This window comes from Mya arenaria, chromosome 15 (genome assembly GCF_026914265.1).
Source record: "Mya arenaria isolate MELC-2E11 chromosome 15, ASM2691426v1".
NCBI classification, from domain to species: Eukaryota; Metazoa; Mollusca; class Bivalvia; order Myida; family Myidae; genus Mya; species Mya arenaria.
In genome coordinates, this window is record NC_069136.1 from 33,155,097 (window position 1) to 33,176,293 (window position 21,197).

The 21,197-nt window shown below is 36.3% G+C and overlaps 1 protein-coding gene across 3 annotated transcripts; it reads left to right on the top strand.

Moving 5' to 3' along the window:
- The first annotated feature begins 595 nt into the window (after positions 1-595).
- On the top strand, positions 596-8,259 carry LOC128220565 (uncharacterized). 3 transcript variants are annotated; one of them, XM_052929006.1, is made up of 7 exons: positions 644-728; positions 1,416-1,447; positions 3,888-4,050; positions 5,519-5,602; positions 6,150-6,318; positions 7,061-7,114; positions 8,086-8,259. In XM_052929006.1, exons 3-7 carry the CDS (start codon positions 3,910-3,912, stop codon positions 8,127-8,129), a joined length of 492 nt encoding a protein of 163 aa, XP_052784966.1. In that variant the 5' UTR covers positions 644-728; positions 1,416-1,447; positions 3,888-3,909; the 3' UTR covers positions 8,130-8,259. The 3 variants fall into 3 exon arrangements, with proteins under 3 accessions (XP_052784967.1, XP_052784966.1, XP_052784968.1); XM_052929007.1 differs by lacking the exon at positions 1,416-1,447 and having other exon boundaries at positions 596-728; XM_052929008.1 differs by lacking the exons at positions 644-728; positions 1,416-1,447 and adding an exon at positions 2,626-2,758.
- The last annotated feature ends 12,938 nt before the right edge of the window (positions 8,260-21,197 follow it).

Consider the following 21,197-nt stretch of genomic DNA (forward strand, 5'->3'; position numbering starts at 1 on the left):
AGTGACATGGGTGACATTGCATTTGTCCAGAAGAGCGCATACACTAAGCAACAGTTAATGTTAACGATATCTTTTTGAAATGATGCCCAGACCAGCCTCATTCGTAAAGACGCCCATATGTCTTCCGGGCGTGTTGAAGTCATCACGCTGTTTTATGGGGCGCCAGGGCTCCATTTCAATAATTCACGTTTAAGAATGGTGCAAACTGCGTTTCGATAACAATACCTTAGGGACATTTATCGCATAGATTCTGCCTGTAGCTTAACCGGTGTACCCGAAAACTCTTAAGCAGCGTAGGATTTACAATTAAGATAACTTATTGAATCAGGACTCTGATGTCGTGTTGTCGAACTAGCGCATATAGAAAAGGCATTTTTGCTCCCATTTGCGACAAATAATAGCGCATCAATACCACATATACAGTATTTATCGTTATGGCATGTGGTTTTACTGGCAGGGAGCCAACACTATAAAGATATATCATGTTACACTTATCAACATGACAAATGGGATCCGGCTGAGCGAGGCAATATCCTGGTAGTTGTGGTTTATTTTCTGAAATGTTTCTCTGAAATACAAGGAGGGCATGGAAACGAGAAATCCCCCAAAAACCACAAACAATGGGTTTTTATTTTATGAGTTGGAAATCCAATTTGACAATCTTAATACTATTTAAGCAGCCGATTACGAAGTTTATTCAGTCTTGAACCTCTTAAGGGGTCGAGAAGGTAGGTTACTTTGCTTGTTTGTTTCAGTGTAAGATCGAAATATATTTCAACCATTGAGCAACCATTGAGCACAAAAATCTATATTTCACGATTGGTGTAGCCACGATGATTTGTTTTTCATGTGGTGGAATATAGTGCGATCTTATACAATAACAGACATTTTTCTTTTTATTACATGCTTTTAGGGTATTAATTGACATTTTATTATTTTCCATTTTTCGTTTGGTAAAAATTGCGACCTGTAAACTAATTAAAATAATACTAATTACAAAGAAAACAATAAATCATAAAAAGCAAGGGTATGAAACTTTCGGATTAGTGTTCACATGGTGAAGAGTCCGATCTTACAATAACATATACTTTCTTCTTATTACATGCTTTCAGGGTAATAAAAAGACCTTTGATTGTACTTTCATTTTCAAACGCTATGTTTCGTAAGATTGTGACTTAGACCATATTTCTTTGTAAACTCATAAGATATATTACAGTATAGTTTTCAAGGAAAAGAATAAAAAGCAAGAGTATGAATCGTTCGGTAGTAAGACTGGATTTTTGATCTTGTGACGTTTTGTCGACTAGTTAACTTAAGTGCATATACTCTCAATTTCTTTTAATAAATCTTATGGGACAATAACATTAAGACATTTGTTTATGTAGTAGTAATTGCAAATGAACATTTCGTTGAAGGTACTCAAGCGCAAACGCTCCTACAAGTTTATGTAAGTACAAAATGGTGATACATTTATTGCACTGTATATTTCATAACAAGATCAGCGCTAAAGATGAAAGAAACTTGCAAAATAAAGCGACAAAAAATGAAACCCATTTTGAAAAGTGTGACTTCATATCTAGAGTAAAAATGGAAACACTACCAGTATATAATCTGTATCAATTAGTATTGAAAAGATCTAAAAAAAAAATGCAATAAATTACAACCCCAATTAACTTGTTGGGAGAACATTGGCGAGTTCGAACTTGAATTTTGTAATTTTGTTAAACGTTATTCTATTCCATTAGTACGGGGCCAATATACTGGCATTCCATTAGTACGGTGCCAATATACTGGCATTCCATTAGTACGGTGCCAATATACTGGCATTCCATTAGTACGGTGCCAATATACTGGCATTCCATTAGTACGGTGCCAATATACTGGCATCCCATTAGTACGGTGCCAATATACTGGCATCCGATTAGTACGGTGCCAATATACTGGCATTCCATTAGTACGGTGCCAATATACTGGCATCCCATTGGTACGGTGCCAATATACTGGCATCCCATTATTACGGTGCCAATATACTGGCATTCCATTAGTACGGTGCCAATATACTGGCATCCCATTAGTACGGTGCCAATATACTGGCATCCCATTAGTACGGTGCCAATATACTGGCATTCCATTAGTACGGTGCCAATATACTGGCATCCCATTAGTACGGTACCAATATACTGGCATCCAGTATTTATTTTTATTTCGTGATTACGAAATACAAGTATTAAATCGTATTTTCGAATTACATTTCGGAAAAGTTTAAACATGAAATATTTTGCTATTTTTGTAGCTGTAATATCTAGAAATGTGTATACATGATTTAGAAAATAAACAAATGTGAGTGTAGGGATAAAAAAATATACAAAAAAAACAAAATATAAATATACATATTTAAGTTTATAATGGCGAAACCTTTAAACAGTGTATAACATGACTATACCACTTTAAAAACTGAACGTGTGTGCCTTTAACGAGGTATCTATATTTTTTCATTTTTTTTCGAACATATAAGAACTTTTTAGTATTAAAATTTATCAGAAGCATACACTTTCATTTAATTTATATCGGAAGCATTGCGTCTTAAACTTGGCGAATGATCTAATGCACCAGTCAATTGCAACCACGCCCCCAGGTTCGGGGAATAGCGGGGACTTTGAATTTCGGGCCATCCAATCCCACGTAAAACCTCCGCCCTGAGGCGACAAACTGCTGGTAAAATCCCCGCCAAATGTCCCGCACCCCAGGGACATCCTAGGTAAGGCCCATTCCTCGCTATTTTCGGATTGAAAACAAAACCAACGCATTCACTCGGCACTGCTGGGACACCTGGGAGGTAAACACATGGCCCATGGTTGTTAACACTTCAAACGAATAATAAAATGTTGCTGACAAAAGATCAGATCGCCGATATTCATATTTCTGTTCGAAAATAAATGTTTAATGGCCTAAACCGTTACTAACGGTTTAAGAAAAATGCATAAAACATAATTTTTTTAACTTAAATATAAAAATCTGCGATCTAATTTTTTGACAGCAGTCTTATATAACTGGCTTCCATGCATATTCGCAAAAATTGTCTCGTTCCAAGATAAAAAAAAAGTTATCAAAACGTTCAATCTGTGAGAGTACAGCTTTAACAAAGTTTTGAACAATCGAGCCCATCGAGCCCATGGCTTTATTTATTGACTTCTGGGCTTGTCCCTGTACTTTTCATTGTATTAGGAAACAATCGTAAGATTCAAAATGTCACGTCTTTGATTTCTTTTAAAGATGCACTCTTACTCCCAAATAATATTAACCACAATTAATACAATTATTGTTTTAACATAACATAAAAGAGGATGAATAAATGTCGAAAACAATGTTTTTTATGAAGGATACCGAGTTAAATTTGAAAGAAAGGCGCATAAACCACGGTTTCCTACCTTATGAGACAATAGTCAGTAAATCCTTTAGCATTCGCCAATCATTTAATGTTTTTGCGCTTTCAGCGATTAAATGCAAGATTATAATCTTGTTACCAATAATTAATATTTTCCATAAATGAATTATTAAGTAAGCAGTTAAAGGTTTATCAGTCAAAATTTATGTTTGTTATACATGTGTTTGTACTGATTTTGAATAAGAGTGTCACTTTAACATACGTTTAAAGAAAATGAGTAAATATTAAACATTTAATAATGAAACAGAGAAGAGAAAAATTAATTGAGCAGGTGCTATTAATTAGCAAAATATATCAGGAATTTAGTATGCATCAAATATTAAATAGCATAATATTTAAAACAACAACTCTATTATGACGCCAAATTGACTTATTATCCTGTATTAAATGTATTTTACATTCGCGCATTTCTTTTTAAAGCTTTTATATCGTTTCTCTTCAGAAACTGAGAAAGATCCAACACAATGCTTTTCAAGTGCACCCTGGTATTGCTTGTTTGCATACTCCTGATTGACCCATCAGATGCGTGGGGCAGAAGACTTAAGAAGAAACTGAAGAAAATTATCAAGAAAGTGAAAGAACCGGTGAAGAAAATTGGCTGTAAGGTAAAACCAAGATTACAAAAGACCAAAAAGTTACTACATTTACAAACATTCATTGGAGGCTGCCTGCTCAAAACTTATCTCCTAAAAGATACACCGACTAATGTTTTAAGGCTGTAAGGTAAAGCCAAGAACACAAATGACCAAGGGCGTTTTTGTTGATACCGAACCAGTTTCAGTTTTGGTTTTAAGGGTTACGGCGGTTTGTAAACCTGTTTCGATTTGAAGTAACAAATGCATGGTTTTGTGTACAGGTTCACAAACATGATGGAGGTTCTGTATGTAGCCAGTATTCCTAAATTCCTTCAAATAAATAACATACCGCAAATGATCGTTAGCCCGTTTCAACAAAATGGTGTTTCAACACATGTGTTGGACCACTGTCCGCCATTTTTTTTTCAAAGTGAGCTAGTTTTCTGATTGAACGAGCCGCCGAAACGCCTCCGGAAGGGATTTTCAGTAGTTTCAAAAAAACAGTTTCGGTTTTCGTAAAACAAACGTTGAAACCGGTTTTCATTTTATTTGAAACTGTCACAAAACTATACAGCTCGTGAAACTAATTAAACTAATTACGAACCAAAACCAGTTTATTAGCAACATAAACGCCCCAAAGTTACTACACCGTAAACAAGCCTTTATTGGATACCGCCTGTTCAAAATTAATCACCCAAAATATACATCAACCATACAGCTAGTTTGTTAAAAATAAACTCATATTAATCAATGTTTTTGTCGAGATTATCTTTGTAATACTTAAAGATGCACTCTTATTCCCAACTACGATGTACCACAACTCATACATAATGATTGTTTTAATTTACCGAAAAGGATGAATACATATTGAAAACAATGAATCCTATGATCAGAAGAATACCGTGTTTAATTTGAAAGAAAGATGCAGAAAACACGGTATTTCTACCTTATGAGACGACAGTTGATCACTGTAGATATTTTAGGACCCACCAGTCATTTAATATTTGTGCGTTTTCATCTGTTAAATACACGGCTAAAATCTTGTTATCAGTAACTAATATTCTTCCTTAAATGAAATTATTTAGTAAGAGGTTTAAGGTTTTTACTCAAAATTAATGTTTGTTATACATGTTTATGTATTGAATTTGAATACGAGTATCACTTTAAGAGATGGAAAACTTCTTATAACATGTTCACTACATTGAATGTTTAATATTTTCTGTTCACAAGTATGGCGTCACCTGTTCATACAGCCAGGACAATCAAACTTCAAAACAGTATGAAAGCTTCACAAAGTCACGGGCTGGTATTCAATATTGGTCTTAAGAACGATGTAGCTAATCGGATTATTTGCTATTTATAACTGACCAATAGAGTCAATGCAGTCAATGATTTAGAGCATAAGATTGGCTTAAGTCGCATATTGAATACCAACCACACCATGTGTCATCACAGTATTGCCAGGCAAACCTGAAGAAAGGATTGTAATATCTTTCAGGCTCTGTTCGCAGTAGCTTGTCCAGCCAATACAATCGCAAAAGTTGCTTGTACAGTCGGGGAGAGAAAGATTTGCAAACGAAGTGTAAGTGTTTCAGCGTAGGTAAATATAAAAATGGTGTAAGACTTTTTATGGTTACACATGGCGCTGGTATCGCGATTGTTGCTGCTTGAGTCGTGACGAGATATGTGACGTGCAAAGCGTGAGAAGAAACTCACACATTGAGTAAGTGAATATGACGGGAAGTTGTGAGTGCGAGCGAGCGTGCGCGCGCGTGCGTGCGTCAGTGTGGTGGGGAAGGAGAGGGCTATTTGAGGACTTCAATGCAATGCAAAACGAAGCAATTGAGCGATTATGCATACGGTTTCCTGTATGAGCCATGTCAGTAAATTGTAGTAAGAATTCAGGGTCTATGTGTGACCGCCACTCAAGGACTCGACACTGACTCACTGTTCTATTTGACCTCTGAGAAAGGACACCGGTTCAGTAAATGGACTTGTTATCATATAAACTGTGTAGTTGCTTTACAATTGAGTATACACCAATAAATGAAATTGAATCACGTACAGAAACCATACAAACATAGGCGGGAGAAATAACCAATCAACTTTTATTATGTTGTTAATTCCAGGTTGATATGAGTGTAAACATAGAGCCGTTTTCTGACGACATGAGCGATTATGACGTCAACGGTGACAAACGCGTGAACTACGAGGAGTTTGTGTCAGCGGTAACGAACACCGTCAACCTGGCCGAGCCGGCGGAGCTGCGCAGACCTTTCACGTTTGCTGATGTCAATGGTGAGTGTGTACTGAACAGAACAGAACAGAACAGAACAGAGCTGGTATCCATAAAACATCTTAAGTCATTTCGTAACTGAAGTCAATTTCTTTATTTTTTTTAAAAGTTTTTATTTTTTTGTCTTGAAACGAGCCATTTTTTGCAAAAATCCATGGAAACCAGTTATATAAGACTGCTGACACAAAATACATCGCAGATTTTTATGTTGCAGTTAAAAAATAATGTTTTATGCAGTTGTCTTAATCCGTTAGTAACGGTTTAAGCCATAAAACATTAAATTTCGAACGGAAATATGCTAATCTGCGATCTGATCTTTTGTCAGGAATCTTATATCATTGGTTTGCAGATATTAATGCAAAAAAATTGCTCTTTCCAAGAAATGCTGACAAAAGATCAGATCACAGATTTGCATATTTCCGATCGAAAATCAATGTTTTATGGCATAAAAAATTAATTTTTGAGCTTTAATATAAAAGTCTGCGATCTAATTTTTGTCAGCAGTCTTATATCACTAGTTTCCATGCATTGTCGCAAAAATTGGCTCGTTCCAAGACAAAAACTAAAAAAAAGTTGTCAAAACATTCAATCTGTGAGAGTGCAGCTTTAAGTTCTCATTTCACAAAAACAATTCTATTTCTCTTTCCATTCTATACGTGATGGTGAATTGCTGCACCTTTCTTGTTTATCGACTATATGGAGCGATTGCACACATATAGTTCTATTTCTCATTCCATTCTATAGGTGACGGTGAATTGGACACACAGGAGTTCATTGCTGCCCCGTTCTTGTTTGCACGTAAGTGACACAATATTGACCATTTGCTTGACGGGATTCTCCGAGTGTTTGTGCTACTGTTTTAAAGTCGTTTGTATTGTTACAACCAGATTATTCATCATGAAAGCTAACGTATTTTTATACAATTTAGCCACCAATGAGCCGATTGTTCAGAACTTTGTTAATGTGAACAACGTTGTTTATGTCACCATTGTTAACTTTCAAGTCTTTACTGCTTGTATTCAATATAAGTCTTCATTGGATCTTAGAACGATGTAGCTAACCGGATCACTTGTTATTAATAAGTATCCAATTGAGTGAATAAAGTCAATAATGAATGACCATAAGATTAAATTAATATATTAAGAATATTAAATACCGCCCCCCTAGACGTTTAATGGATACATTTGTACATATGCAGACTTGCTTAAACGGTTTGAGACAAGTGTTTCAGCTGTATTTGTTTTGTATGATTTATTAAAAACGCTGGCGTTGACAACGTTGTTAACCATTTACGTTTTGATATCTATATATTTATAAAAAAGAAACTTTTTTCATCTCTGTTTTTTTTGTATATAATTTTTCTTGTACTATGCCATGTATCCTTTTGACTATATTAATTATTTTCTGATTCATATCGTGTTTTGTCAAAAACTGTTATTTACAAGTCTGTCTGTCTGTCTGTCTGTATGTCTGTCTGATAACTCTAACAAAGTTCTGAACAATCGACACAATGTCTGGGATCCAGAAATAGTTTCTATAGGTATCAAATTGTATTTGAGAACACTAACACTTACATAATTTAATGAAGTAGTTTCTTTTTATGAGTGATATTCGCTGGTGTGAGGATTCATAAATATACAAGTTTTTGATCATTTTTTTTTATTTAGAATCAATACATTCACGTACTTCATATTTGTTCATGAACATTGAACCATACTTTAAAACAGAACGAGCCTTTTAAACATGAAATATTTTTTGTTTACTTTCAGATGTCGAGCATTCAAATAATACAAACACAATAAGCACCGCCTAAGAGAGGGTTTTAGCCGACTTGGCAGTATATGTATAAATATATGTATAATATTTACGTTCAGAAATGTAATGACTCTTGACATTAAATGTATTTTCTGAAAAAAATTACTTCTGATTGAACGATATGCAAGTGACGTTTTATGTATTGTTTATACGATTCACAGCTAACTGGTATTATCGATAAATCCTCAACTTACAAGAACGATTGGAGCGCTTAGCTTCTCTTACTCGAGTTCAACCATAACCATAACTTTCTTTTCTAAAACAACAGAACAAATAACTTGTCAAAATTTTATTTTGTTCTATTTACATTTAAAGTTTGGATTTAATGGCGAGGCTCCATGTTATTTACACAAACACGAATTCACAAGCATAAAGAGCGAACGAAGCAATCTGGTCACCTGCCAACTTGGCGTATTACTGGCGACCGCCCCAAAGGGCAAAGCAGCAGTTTGAATTGCCCCCAATGGGCTTTACGAGTTTGATTATGAAATAAACTTAAGTATTTGAACGTGAATTCCGTCAAGGTGTACTATGGCCGGAACTCACAAGTTAGCATTTTAACTTTAAGTCTACTGTCTGTATTTATATGATTCAAATAGATTAATAAAACATCATAATTTAAGTGCTGCCGAACGCTAATCACAACTCATTAAGCATTCTATACATAACAAACACAAAATGTCACGATTTTAATAGGAGCCACGCCGCTGGTAAATTCACGAGTTGTCCATCCGATGAGGGTTTGGGTCCCACGAGCGAAGAATGTGCACCTGTGTTTGCGTAGTGGTCAGCGACTTTGCAAGTTCGTCGTGGGGGCCTTAAACGACCATGGATGTTTTAGCTCTGCTGAAAACAGATATGCAAAACGGGCGCAGACAAATGCATCACATGCCGCTATTCATGAACATAACTATAAACAAATCAAGAGCTAAGAAGCAAAAGGCACGTGAATTTTTCTTAAATAGCAAACCTAGCTCTTAAAAAACTAACCTTTCGGTTCGACTGCCTGAACGAAAGTGAATCGGTGTGGTTTCGCGCTCGATTTAGCGCATGCGCTGAATCTCTTTTTAAGTTTTAACCAATGAAAAGCTTTAACGAAATGGCGGGCGCGGGAATCTTTTGATTTCGTAATACTGTAAGGCGCCCTCGAGCGGATCTATTGAATGATTAGATGTGTATTACTAATGTAAACATCAAGGTGCTGAAACGGGTTGATTATTCTCGATAACAACAGCTATTTTATAGTTAATAGCTGGTATTAAGTTTTTTTCGCTTGATTTAATCGGTTATATGTATGCTACATTGGCAATTAGTTTTAATTATTTACTTGAAGCTTTTTTTGAACTTATTCAAATAAAAATGTATTCCTTGCAATATCTAAGTGTCTATTGAATTTTGTAAATGTGTTTTGTTAATACAATTTTTTTGAAAACTTAAAACTAAATTCACAAAAAAATAAATAAATGTCTTTGATAAGGCTTTAAGATTTTTGATTTTTTAAGTGAAGTTCTTCCATATCCCTGCTTGGCTTTGTCTTACATCGATAACAATTTAATATCATCTGATCATTTTTTTCTGATTATCATGCCGACTTTATCACATTTATTGTTGACCCACGTTGGTAACCCTTGTCCTGGAGATGGGTCATTGTTGGCTCGGCATTTTATAATTATTATTTTACAATGGAGAGAACATTTGTTAGACTTATCACCCTTATTGGACACAGGTTGTACATATTTGTAATGTTCCATTAGAATTTTGAATACAAGTTTTTCTATTTGTATATAAAATGCATATCTCCTTAAGGAGTAAATAAAGATATTGTATTGTATTGTATTGTATTGTATTGTATTGTATTGTATTGTGTTGTGTTGTGTTGTATTGTATTGTATTGTATTGTATTGTGTTGTGTTGTATTGTATTGTATTGTATTGTATTGTATTGTATTGTATTGTGTTGTGTTGTGTTGTGTTGTGTTGTGTTGTGTTGTGTTGTGTTGTATTGTATTGTATTGTATACGCGATATGTAATAATACTAAATACTGTGTTTAACATTATTTTCACGATATCGATTATGCTATCATGCTATAAACAAGATGGAAACTAAACTTGGCCTTTGTTTGATAATAACCTTTGAGAAAAGAAATGGACTAGCAGGGGCGTAGTTAGCCCTCTATTCACGTAGATTCATAATTGTGCTGGCGGGGGGGGGGGGGAGGCATGCCTAGTCGGAAAATTTGAAAACTATGGGGCAATCTAGTGCATTCTGGGCGTTCTGAGTTGCTTTATTTACTACTAGAAAATGGGCAGTTTTAGGATAATGTTAGGGTATGATAATTATCGGGGATATGAACGCAATTGGGCTGGTCAAAGTACGCGTGGAGTCCTTCGGACTTAACACACTTAGACTAGCCAAATTGTGTTCATACCCCGATAATGACATCAACCCCGCAATTCATTCCTTAAATGAACTACGTTTAAACGAATTTATGATTATTGAATTTACGACTAATTTACGACTAAAATCCTTTATTCAAACGACCCTGGAATTGTTGGCTACTGGGTGACGGCTAATACAAACTCCTCAGCCACATTGGATCTGCCAACCCCACTATCCTCATGACGGTGAATACAAACTCCTCAGCTCCATCGGATCTGCCAACCCCACTGTCCTCATGACGGTGAATACAAACTCCTCAGCTCCATCGGATCTCCCAACCCCACTGTCCTAATACAAACTCCCCAGGTACATCGGATCTGACGAGTCCACTGTCCTCATGACGGTGAATACACACTCCTCGGCTCCATCGGATCTGCCAAGTCCACTGTCCTCATGGCGGTGAATAAAGTCCTCAGCTCCATCGGATCTGCCAAGTCCAATGTCCTCATGACTGTGAATAAACTCCTCAGCTCCATCGGATCTGCCAACCCCACTGTCCTCATGACGGTGAATACAAACTCCTCAGCTCCATCGGATCTCCCAACCCCACTGTCCTCATGACGGTGAATACAAACTCCTCGGCTCCATCGGATCTGCCAAGACCACTATCCTCATGACGGTGAATACAAACTCCTCAGCTCCATTGAATCTCCCAACACCACTGTCCTCATGACGGTGAATACAAACTCCTCAGCTCTATTGGATCTACCAACACCACTGTCCTCATGACGGTAAATATAAACTCCTCAGCTCCATTGAATCTCCCAACACCACTGTCCTCATGACGGTGAATACAAACTCCTCAGCTCTATTGGATCTGCCAAGACCACTATCCTCATGACGGTGAATACAAACTCCTCAGCTCCATTGAATCTCCCAACACCACTGTCCTCATGACGGTGAATACAAACTCCTCAGCTCTATTGGATCTCCCAACCCCACTGTCCTCATGACGGTGAATACAAACTCCTCAGCCTCATTGGATCTCCCAACCCCACTGTCCTCATGACGGTGAATACAAACTCCTCAGCTCCATCGGATCTGCCAACCCCACTGTCCTCATGACGGTGAATACAAACTCCTCAGCGCCATCGGATCTGCCAACCCCACTGTCCTCATGACGGTGAATACAAACTCTTCAGCTCCATCGGATCTGCCAACCCCACTGTCCTCATGACGGTGAATACAAACTCCTCAGCTCCATTGGATCTCCCAACCCCACTGTCCTCATGACGGTGAATACAAACTCCTCATATTCAATACGCTTATCATCATTCATATCGTAGTCCCTGAACATTGCCTTCCGACGTAGCATTTATGACGCAATTTATCACGTGGTATACACACACTGCTAAAGTCGTCTGAAAACGCCAGCAATTCCTCGCCGTTTTAAACCTTCAAAAGAGGAAGACGCATTCAATATTATGGCCAGAAAATAACTATTACCCCTGCTTGTCGCTCTAATGACAAATCCCAATTCCATTCACGCGTAGAAACGGTTCTTTATGACACAGCCAACGATGGCGTTGATACGAGACGACACTTATTTTTTTTTATCATACTATAATGATAGGCTCCTTCATTTTAATGTACACATTCGCACACTTTTAAAAGCACAGCTATAGTTTCGAAAAAATAATCTGCATAAACGTGCAAAAAATGTGAACTCTGTTTGCAAAAAACTTCCCACACAATCGGTACAAGTCAATGAGCCACATACATGCAACCAATTGGGAATCCTGAACCTGCAATGTATTGGCATATAGCTATGGCCCTAATGCACCAGTCAAGTGTTCAAGTGTACCCCCCCCCCCCCCTCAGGTCCGGGGATATACCGGGGATGGTCATTATCGCTCCGAATGGTCATTATCTAGGTATCCCGGGGTGCGGGGGCATTTAGCGGGGATTTTACCGGCAGTTTGTCCCCGCAGGATGGGGATTTTACCCGGGATTGGCTGAACCAAATGTCAAAGTCCGTGCTAATACCCGGACCTGGGGGGCCGTGGTTACAATTGACGCATAATTTCTAGAAATATCTTAAAACAATCATATTTTAAATTATCATATTTCATTTAGCCAAGTTTCTTACTTTAACTTGATTTTACAAAAAAATAATAGTTTATTGTGCTTAACATCTAGATAATTGCCATTTAAAGTCTTAAAACTCTTCAAAATTGATAAAATATTGTCAATATGTAATCGGAAATCCTCGGTCATTTTCCATCGAAAACAACCTCGGATGTATGTCGGTCCATTAGTTGAAGAAGTTCATAAAATTAATTATAATAATATTAACGAATTGTAGTGTTTTAACGTGTAATTTGTTTTACTAATTTCAAATTGATCCCATTGAAGTGTTTTATTGCATAAATGAGAGTAAAGTCCTTAGGTTTAACTGCTAAATTGAAATTACTACGCGATCTACTTGCAGCGTAGTTAAATGTAAAAATTCTGACATTGTTAACCTTCCATGTACATCCGAGGTTGTTTTCGATCTAAAATGGCCGATTACATGTTGTAAATGTGTATACATACACTTCTCTTGCACCTAATCTTCTGAACGCGGCAGGTTACCTGTAAGTTTTAGGTTACCGACGGGCACGGGGCAGAATAAGCTAAACAGGACCTGAAACACACATGTGATACAAAAAACAACAACAAATTGCACAACATTGTGCGTTCTTTTTATTTTGCTGATAGAAAACCGCGGACAATGAAGGTGAGCAGTTGATTAATTGCTACGAAAAGACCAGAATTGGACTTACAATTGTTTTAAATGTCATATTTCTTTATGATGATTACAAATGTGTCGGTGCGTAATTTTTGCATCATTATTTAAGTGCATAAATGAAAGCGAATACACATAAAACTATTTATTTTGAAATACTTAACATTGATTTATTTGAAAATTATGCAATACTTGTGGTTTTCAACATCTCAGTGCTTCTGATTTATTACCGCTATTATACGCTTTTCAAATAAAGAATTCAAAGATGCACTCTTACTCCAAAATAAGATGTACAACAATTAATACAATTGTTTTAATTACCAAAATATAATTAATACATATCGTAAACAATGTTTTTTATGAAGGATACCGTGTTTGATTTGAAAGAAAATTGCAGAAAACACGGTATTTCTACCTAATATGATGAAAGTTGATCACTGTAAATATTTTAGGACTCACCATTCATTTAATATTTGTGCGTTTTCTGCTATTAAGTATAAGGTTACAATCTTGTTATCAGTACATAATATTTTCAATAAATACATTTTGTAAGTATTTAAAGGTTTATCACTCAATGTATTTTTTTAAATGTGTATGTATTGATGTTTAGTAAATCTTAAAAAAGTTATCGAACCAAAACAATACAAAAGGATGATCGATATCATTGTTACTAAGCACCTACATGTATTCAACTGTTTTAACTGGTACCCCTTCATTAAATGCATAATTGCCTTAAGCATTTTTTCTTAGCGTCGGATTTTTTTATGTTATTAATACTTGAACAAAATGCCAGAAGGTGAGTCAGTACCATGACATATTGACGTTAGATATTCTTATACATATTTATAGCTTGTAATGTCTGCCACCTACAACTTATTTCTAAGACGTTAGATATTCTTATACATGTTTATAACTTGTAAGGTCTGCCACCTACAACTTATTTCTAAGACGTTGGATATTCTTATACATGTTTATAGCTTGTAAGGACTGCCACCTACAACTTATTTCTAAGACGTTAGATATTCTTATACATGTTTATAGCTTGTAAGGTCTGCCACCTACAACTTATTTCTAAGACGTTGGATATTCTTATACATGTTTATAACTTGTAAGGTCTGCCACCTACAACTTATTTCTAAGACGTTGGATATTCTTATACATGTTTATAACTTGTAAGGACTGCCACCTACAACTTATTTCTAAGACGTTAGATATTCTTATACATGTTTATAACTTGTAAGGTCTGCCACCTACAACTTATTTCTAAGACGTTGGATATTCTTATACATGTTTATAACTTGTAAGGTCTGCCACCTACAACTTATTTCTAAGACGTTGGATATTCTTATACATGTTTATAACTTGTAAGGACTGCCACCTACAACTTATTTCTAAGACGTTAGATATTCTTATACATGTTTATAACTTGTAAGGTCTGCCACCTACAACTTATTTCTAAGACGTTGGATATTCTTATACATGTTTATAACTTGTAAGGTCTGCCACCTACAACTTATTTCTAAGACGTTAGATATTCTTATACATGTTTATAACTTGTAAGGTCTGCCACCTACAACTTATTTCTAAGACGTTAGATATTCTTATACATGTTTATAACTTGTAAGGTCTGCCACCTACAACTTATTTCTAAGACGTTAGATATTCTTATACATGTTTATAACTTGTAAGGTCTGCCACCTACAACTTATTTCTAAGACGTTAGATATTCTTATACATGTTTATAACTTGTAAGGACTGCCACCTACAACTTATTTCTAAGACGTTAGATATTCTTATACATGTTTATAACTTGTAAGGTCTGCCACCTACAACTTATTTCTAAGACGTTGGATATTCTTATACATGTTTATAACTTGTAAGGTCTGCCACCTACAACTTATTTCTAAGACGTTAGATATTCTTATACATGTTTATAACTTGTAAGGACTGCCACCTACAACTTATTTCTAAGACGTTGGATATTCTTATACATGTTTATAACTTGTAAGGTCTGCCACCTACAACTTTTTTCTAAGACGTTAGATATTCTTATACATGTTTATAGCTTGTAAGGTCTGCCACCTACAACTTATTTCTAAGACGTTAGATATTCTTATACATGTTTATCTGTATCTGTATCTGTTCAGTTACGTAGAAGGACCACTTCTGGCATATTTCTACGGGGGGAGGGTTCTAGAAGCGCTGTGGGAGAGCTTTTTTAAAGCCCTCGACTGTAGATGCGCACACAACACTGTCTTCCAGGTGGTCCAGTTTCCACAAAAAAATGAATGTTTATATTGTTCAGTGTGAGCAAATGGAATGTTATATGAACGTGTGTTGTTTGAAACACGTCTATCTATTAATTAGAAGTTAAATAATCCGTGTATGCCTTTACTTTTATGCAGCGCTTATTTGATTGTTTAGTCAGGTAAAGATCAGGGTCCACTGCCGGCACCATACCCCTTGCTATCTTGTAGAGCATCACCAGTCTGTTGGATACACGGCGGTCCTGTAGGGGGCTAAGTTCCAGTGTGTTAAGCATTTCTGTCACACAGACTTCTTCCTTGGTCTTGTAGTTGTTTAGGATGAAGCGTGCTCATAGGCGTTGATTTTTCCTAGTTTATCTATATCTTTCTTCAAGTATGGGTCCCATATAATTGAGCCATATTCTAATTGAGATCTTACGAGTGCAATAAAGGCAGTTTTCCGGCATTCTAGTGGACAATGTTTCAAGTTACGGCGAAGGAATCCAAGTGTAGAGTTAACCTTTTTGCAGATGATTGCTATGTGGTTAGACCATGTTAAGTCATTTGAAATAAGTAATCCAAGGTAATGGTTAGAGTCCACGTGTTTCAGTATAGTATTATCGAGTTCATAAAAGTGGGATGATTTACTTTTGACACTTAGAATATAGCATTTTTTAGCATTAAATTTCATGCCCCATGTGGAGGCCCACTTTTCTAGTTCCGATAAATCTTTTTGGAGTTTAATGTGGTCTGAAGTGTTCTTTATCTGCCGATACAACAAACAATCATCCGCAAAGAGTCGAACCTGTGATTTGACGCTCAAGGGCAGGTCATTTATATGGCAGAGAAACATCAGCGGTCTTAGGACTGTTCCTTGTGGTACTCCTGAGTCTACGTGTATGCTCCTTGAGTTTTCACCTTCCACCAATACATTCATGGACCGGTCTTTCAAGAAGGATGACAACCAGGCCAGGAGATGGCCTTTTACCCCGTAATGCGACATCCTCTGCAGTAGGCGATCATGGGGCACAGTATCGAATGCCTTCCTAAAATCAAGTATAGCTATGTCCATTTGATGTTTTTTTTCAAAGGAGTTCAGGAGGTCATGTAAGGTGACCATTAACTGCGTTTCAGTAGAGAATCCAGATCTAAAGCCATGGTTTAGTGATGTTAATACATTATGTTTTCCAAAGTGTTTCAGTAGGTGGCTACAGTTAACATGTTCTAATAGTTTGCATGTTACTGATGTTAGGCTCACTGGTCGATAGTTCTCAGCTGTATGTTTGTCGCCCTTCTTGAACACAGGGGTTATGTTTGCGTTTCTCCAGTCCAAGGGAAGCTCACCGCTGTTTAAAGAGTGTTGAAATATCATGCTCAAGCCTGTCGACAGTTCATTTGCACAGTTCTTTAATACTATATTTGGTATGTTGTCTGGTCCTACTGCTTTTGATGTATGAATATTTTCAAGTTGTTTCTTTACTCCTTCCGATGTAATCAAGAGGTGAGACACGTTGGGGTAGGAGTTTCTATTTAAAAGTTCAGGTGAAGCTGTTACATTGCTTTTAGTGAATACTGATTGGAACTGATCAATTCAAATTTCTGCCTTCCCTTTGGCGTCGGATAACAATTTACCTTTCTTTTTCATGTTTATAGCTTGCAAGGTCTGCCATATACAACTTATTCCTAAGACGTTAGACATTCTTATACATGTTTACAACTTAATCCTTACACGTTAGATATGATATTCTTATACATGTTTACAACTTAATCCTAACACGTTAGATATTCTTATACATGTTTATAGCTTGTAAGGTCTGCGCTTACAACATATCCTAAGACGTTTGATATTCTTATGCGCATTTTTGGCCCTACAAGGTCGACCATAAAACTATTGTTTACCTAACCTTAAGCGATAACCACAAACCATAAATTAACATCTAACGATATAAACATTTGAGTTAATAAAATATAAATGAATTATATTACAGAATTTACTTATTGAGATTATAGGGTTATGGATGACGTAGCTGTTATCTACAATGATGTCAAAGCCCACCTTTAACATACAACGTGCAGTATAAGTGAATAGCGATGTAAAATCCCCATGCAAGTTATTGAACAGTAACGCCCAATTGCTCTGAACTGTTCCTATATGAGTGTCAATGTTTAAAAGAAAACAAAGAACGCTCTTAAACATGGTACAAATATTATTTATAGTAACATACACAAAAAGGATATAAGATACAAAAGACTTACTCCACATGCAACCCTTTTTACCACACCACCAACCTTCCTGGCAACCTTCTTGATGCCTGAACCAAGTCTTTTCATACTCTTCCCGATATGTCTTCCCAGTTTCTTTTAAGTGCTTTTTTAACAAACCTACATTCCGTGGGGTTCAGAAGGACGAACAGCAATATTTATGCGAAAAGCTACAGAAAAACAAGGATACTAACTAAAGGTACTTAAAGTCCATATCGGTTTCTTTTCTGTAATAAAAAGTGCACACTTTCGTTATAAAATATGAACATCAAAGCTTCTTATGGTCTGTATATGTCATGAATAAACATCACAAATGCCAGTTGGATTGGAAGGTTTTGGTTTATATTTATCAATTGGAATAACAATGTTATGAAGCGAGAACACGTGACATTAAAACAAAGCGTAAACCAGCCATGATTTGCCTTATGCACCAGTCAATTGTAATCACGGCCCTCCCAGGACTAGGGAATAGCGGGGATTTTGACTTTCGGTCCAGTCAAGCCCGGGTAAAATCCCCGTTCTGCGGGGACGAACTGCTGGTAAAATCCCCGCCAAATGCCCCCGCACCCTTGGGACCCTAGGTAAGGAACATTCACCGCTATTTTTGGCGTGAAGACAAAACCACCGCATTCACCCGGCGCTGCGGGGCCACCTGCAAGGTAAAAACACGGCCATTTTCCCCGCTATCCCCGGTCTACTCCCGAACCTGTGGGGGCCGTGGTTACAATTGACTGGTGCATTATTTTCACCAATTGAGGACTACATAATTAGATATATCTTTGAACATGCCGAATTTGCAAATACTCATATGCTAACCGGCTAACATTTCTGGTAATTTATTTAAAAATATCCAAGGAAATACTGTCCTAATATGGTTATTGATGAACTGATTTCATGGACATTCGAAAACCGAACAAAAAAAATGCATTTTTCATCTCATGAACTCAGTAATGATATTGAAACTTATGCGAGCGTGTGTTAGAATCTTTCATATCTGGAATACAATTGTATGTATAACCATTACTTACTGAAGTTTGTAACGTGAGGACTAAGTCTGCAATTCAACGTGGACTGTTAAAACTTTCTTGATTGAGTAACCCCAAATCCACATGCAAACAGTTGATGCCTTATACTTTCGGTTCAGATGGAGGGGTGCATGTCAAAAGATTGCGCCCCTAAGTTACGCCCCCTCCAACGTCAATTCCTGGATCCGCCCCTGACGATCTCATGATAGGACGCTTTCCCCACTTTCTGAATCAGAAAACACGAACCTTATTACCTCCAAATCCAATACTGAAAACCTATACTTAAAATCAAAGTAAAATCATGAAGTATTATTATTCAAATCTAAAAAAAGTAAAACTGAATATTCAAAACAACAATAACATCCTTCAATGATAACTTTAGATCAACAACAAAAACAAAAGCTACAGAAACTTAAAAAGAGTGGTTTTGTGGTATTTTCGGCAATCATAGAACACAGTCACTTTTCTTTTGATCACTTTTTCGATTTTTTTTCTGAGAATTAATCATATTTATTTAAAAAGTAAGAGCTTAAATGGCCAGTTTAGGCAAAGTGTATTTGATTTTGCAAGTAATATTTCCATTTGATTTGTGATATTCAAATATAATTTAATTGAAATTTCTGACCTTACGATATGTTGCCGTACGCTCCTTGAAAAGTTTACCCATAAATGCATACATGTAATCAGTGGAGTTTTATGGGTGCATTACCTTCCACTCAAGCAGTCGTGAGCTCGAGGGAAATTAGTAGCCTCTCAAAAAAAGACTATCAAACCTTGTTTTGTTGTGGAAATTTAAAGTTTTAAAAAAACGCCAAAGCATTGCGATTCACTTAGTACTGTTTCAATGTTCTTTGTGTGGAATCAACAAGAACAAATTACTGGTGTAAGAAAGGAAGCTTCCCCAGTAGTGTCCCGAACTTAGATTACAACGTGCTCTTAATTTGATTTACCTTTGATATGGGAACAGAAATACAAACATGTACTTTATTGCAACGCTGTATAAAATTTCTTTCTTGATTTCCTTCAAAAGAATGTGTTCCCCTTAAATTCGGACATGACCAGTCTAAACTTGATTCTTTCTTCCTCTTCTTCCTCTTCTTCCAATCCACTTATCTAATTTGTTTCTAATACCTTTGTGCCAATTCAAAAAAAAGGAGAATGTTACTGAAAATATCTTTTTCCTGCCTCAGATGCTTGCATTCATTAGCACATCAAACATATTGTTTTCTTTTACAACAGACGCAACTATTACAACCTTTGAACAACTTTGCATTGTATTTAATTTTGGTAAAATGTTGTCTACACGTTTGCTTTTATAAACTGAAAGATAAGGAGAGAGGTATAGATATTAGCTCTAAGCTATCTCCTCAATCCTTATTTATTATGTATGTAATGTACGTATTTGCTAAATGTACTTATATAGAATCAATACTGTATAAGCCAAAATAATGTTTTTCGTTCGCGCGCGCGGGGTTCGATTCAATAACGATCGTTAGACTTAAGATAGTAAGAATTCTCGTAACCTCGTTTTCGGTGTAAACTGCATTTCAATAAAACTATCAAAAGAACGTAAATCGCATGTATTCCGCTCTCTTAAGCAGCGTTATGCTTACGACTAAGGGCGTTTTTGTTGGTAATAAACTGGTTTCGGTTTTATATCGGGTTTTACGAACTGTGTATTTGTTGTAACAGTTTCAAATAAACGTTTTTTAACGAAAACCGGAACCGGTTTTTGAAACTATCGAAACCCCTACCGGAGGCGGTTTCATAGGTTCGTTCCATCCGAAAACTAGTTTACTTCGAAAACAACATGGCGGATAGTGATCAACTTCGTTTGTTGAAACTCAATCTTTGTTATAACAATGCCTAACAATGGGCAAATGAGCTAAATGAAAAGGGTTACATTAGTAATTGTGTAGCTCAGTAGCTACAGTAGCACAAAATATGTAGTCTGGCATTTTGGCGCCATCACGCATATGTATGTGGTATTGTCGTACAAGCGCATATAGAAATGTCGTTTTATCGCCCTTATTTTGTCAAGGTCAAGCATGATGATATATTTGCGAAAAACATCACAAAGTCAGATTAATTGTTATGCCGTGTTGTTGTGCACGTAAACACGCCAAAACGGGGAGAAATTTAATACAATACTGAGCAAAATGGTAAATGTGGTCAGGCCTAGCGAGGCAGCAATAACCTTGTATATCGGTTTTTAGTTGAGTTTTATTTCCTTTTCATTGAGTCCTTTTTATAAACATGGTCTTGAAACGAGATACAAAATAAACAAACACAAAAAATTAAGGTCAACCAATTAACTGGAAATTAGTTTTCTCTATTTAAGCAGCCGATTACAAGTTTGCTCAGT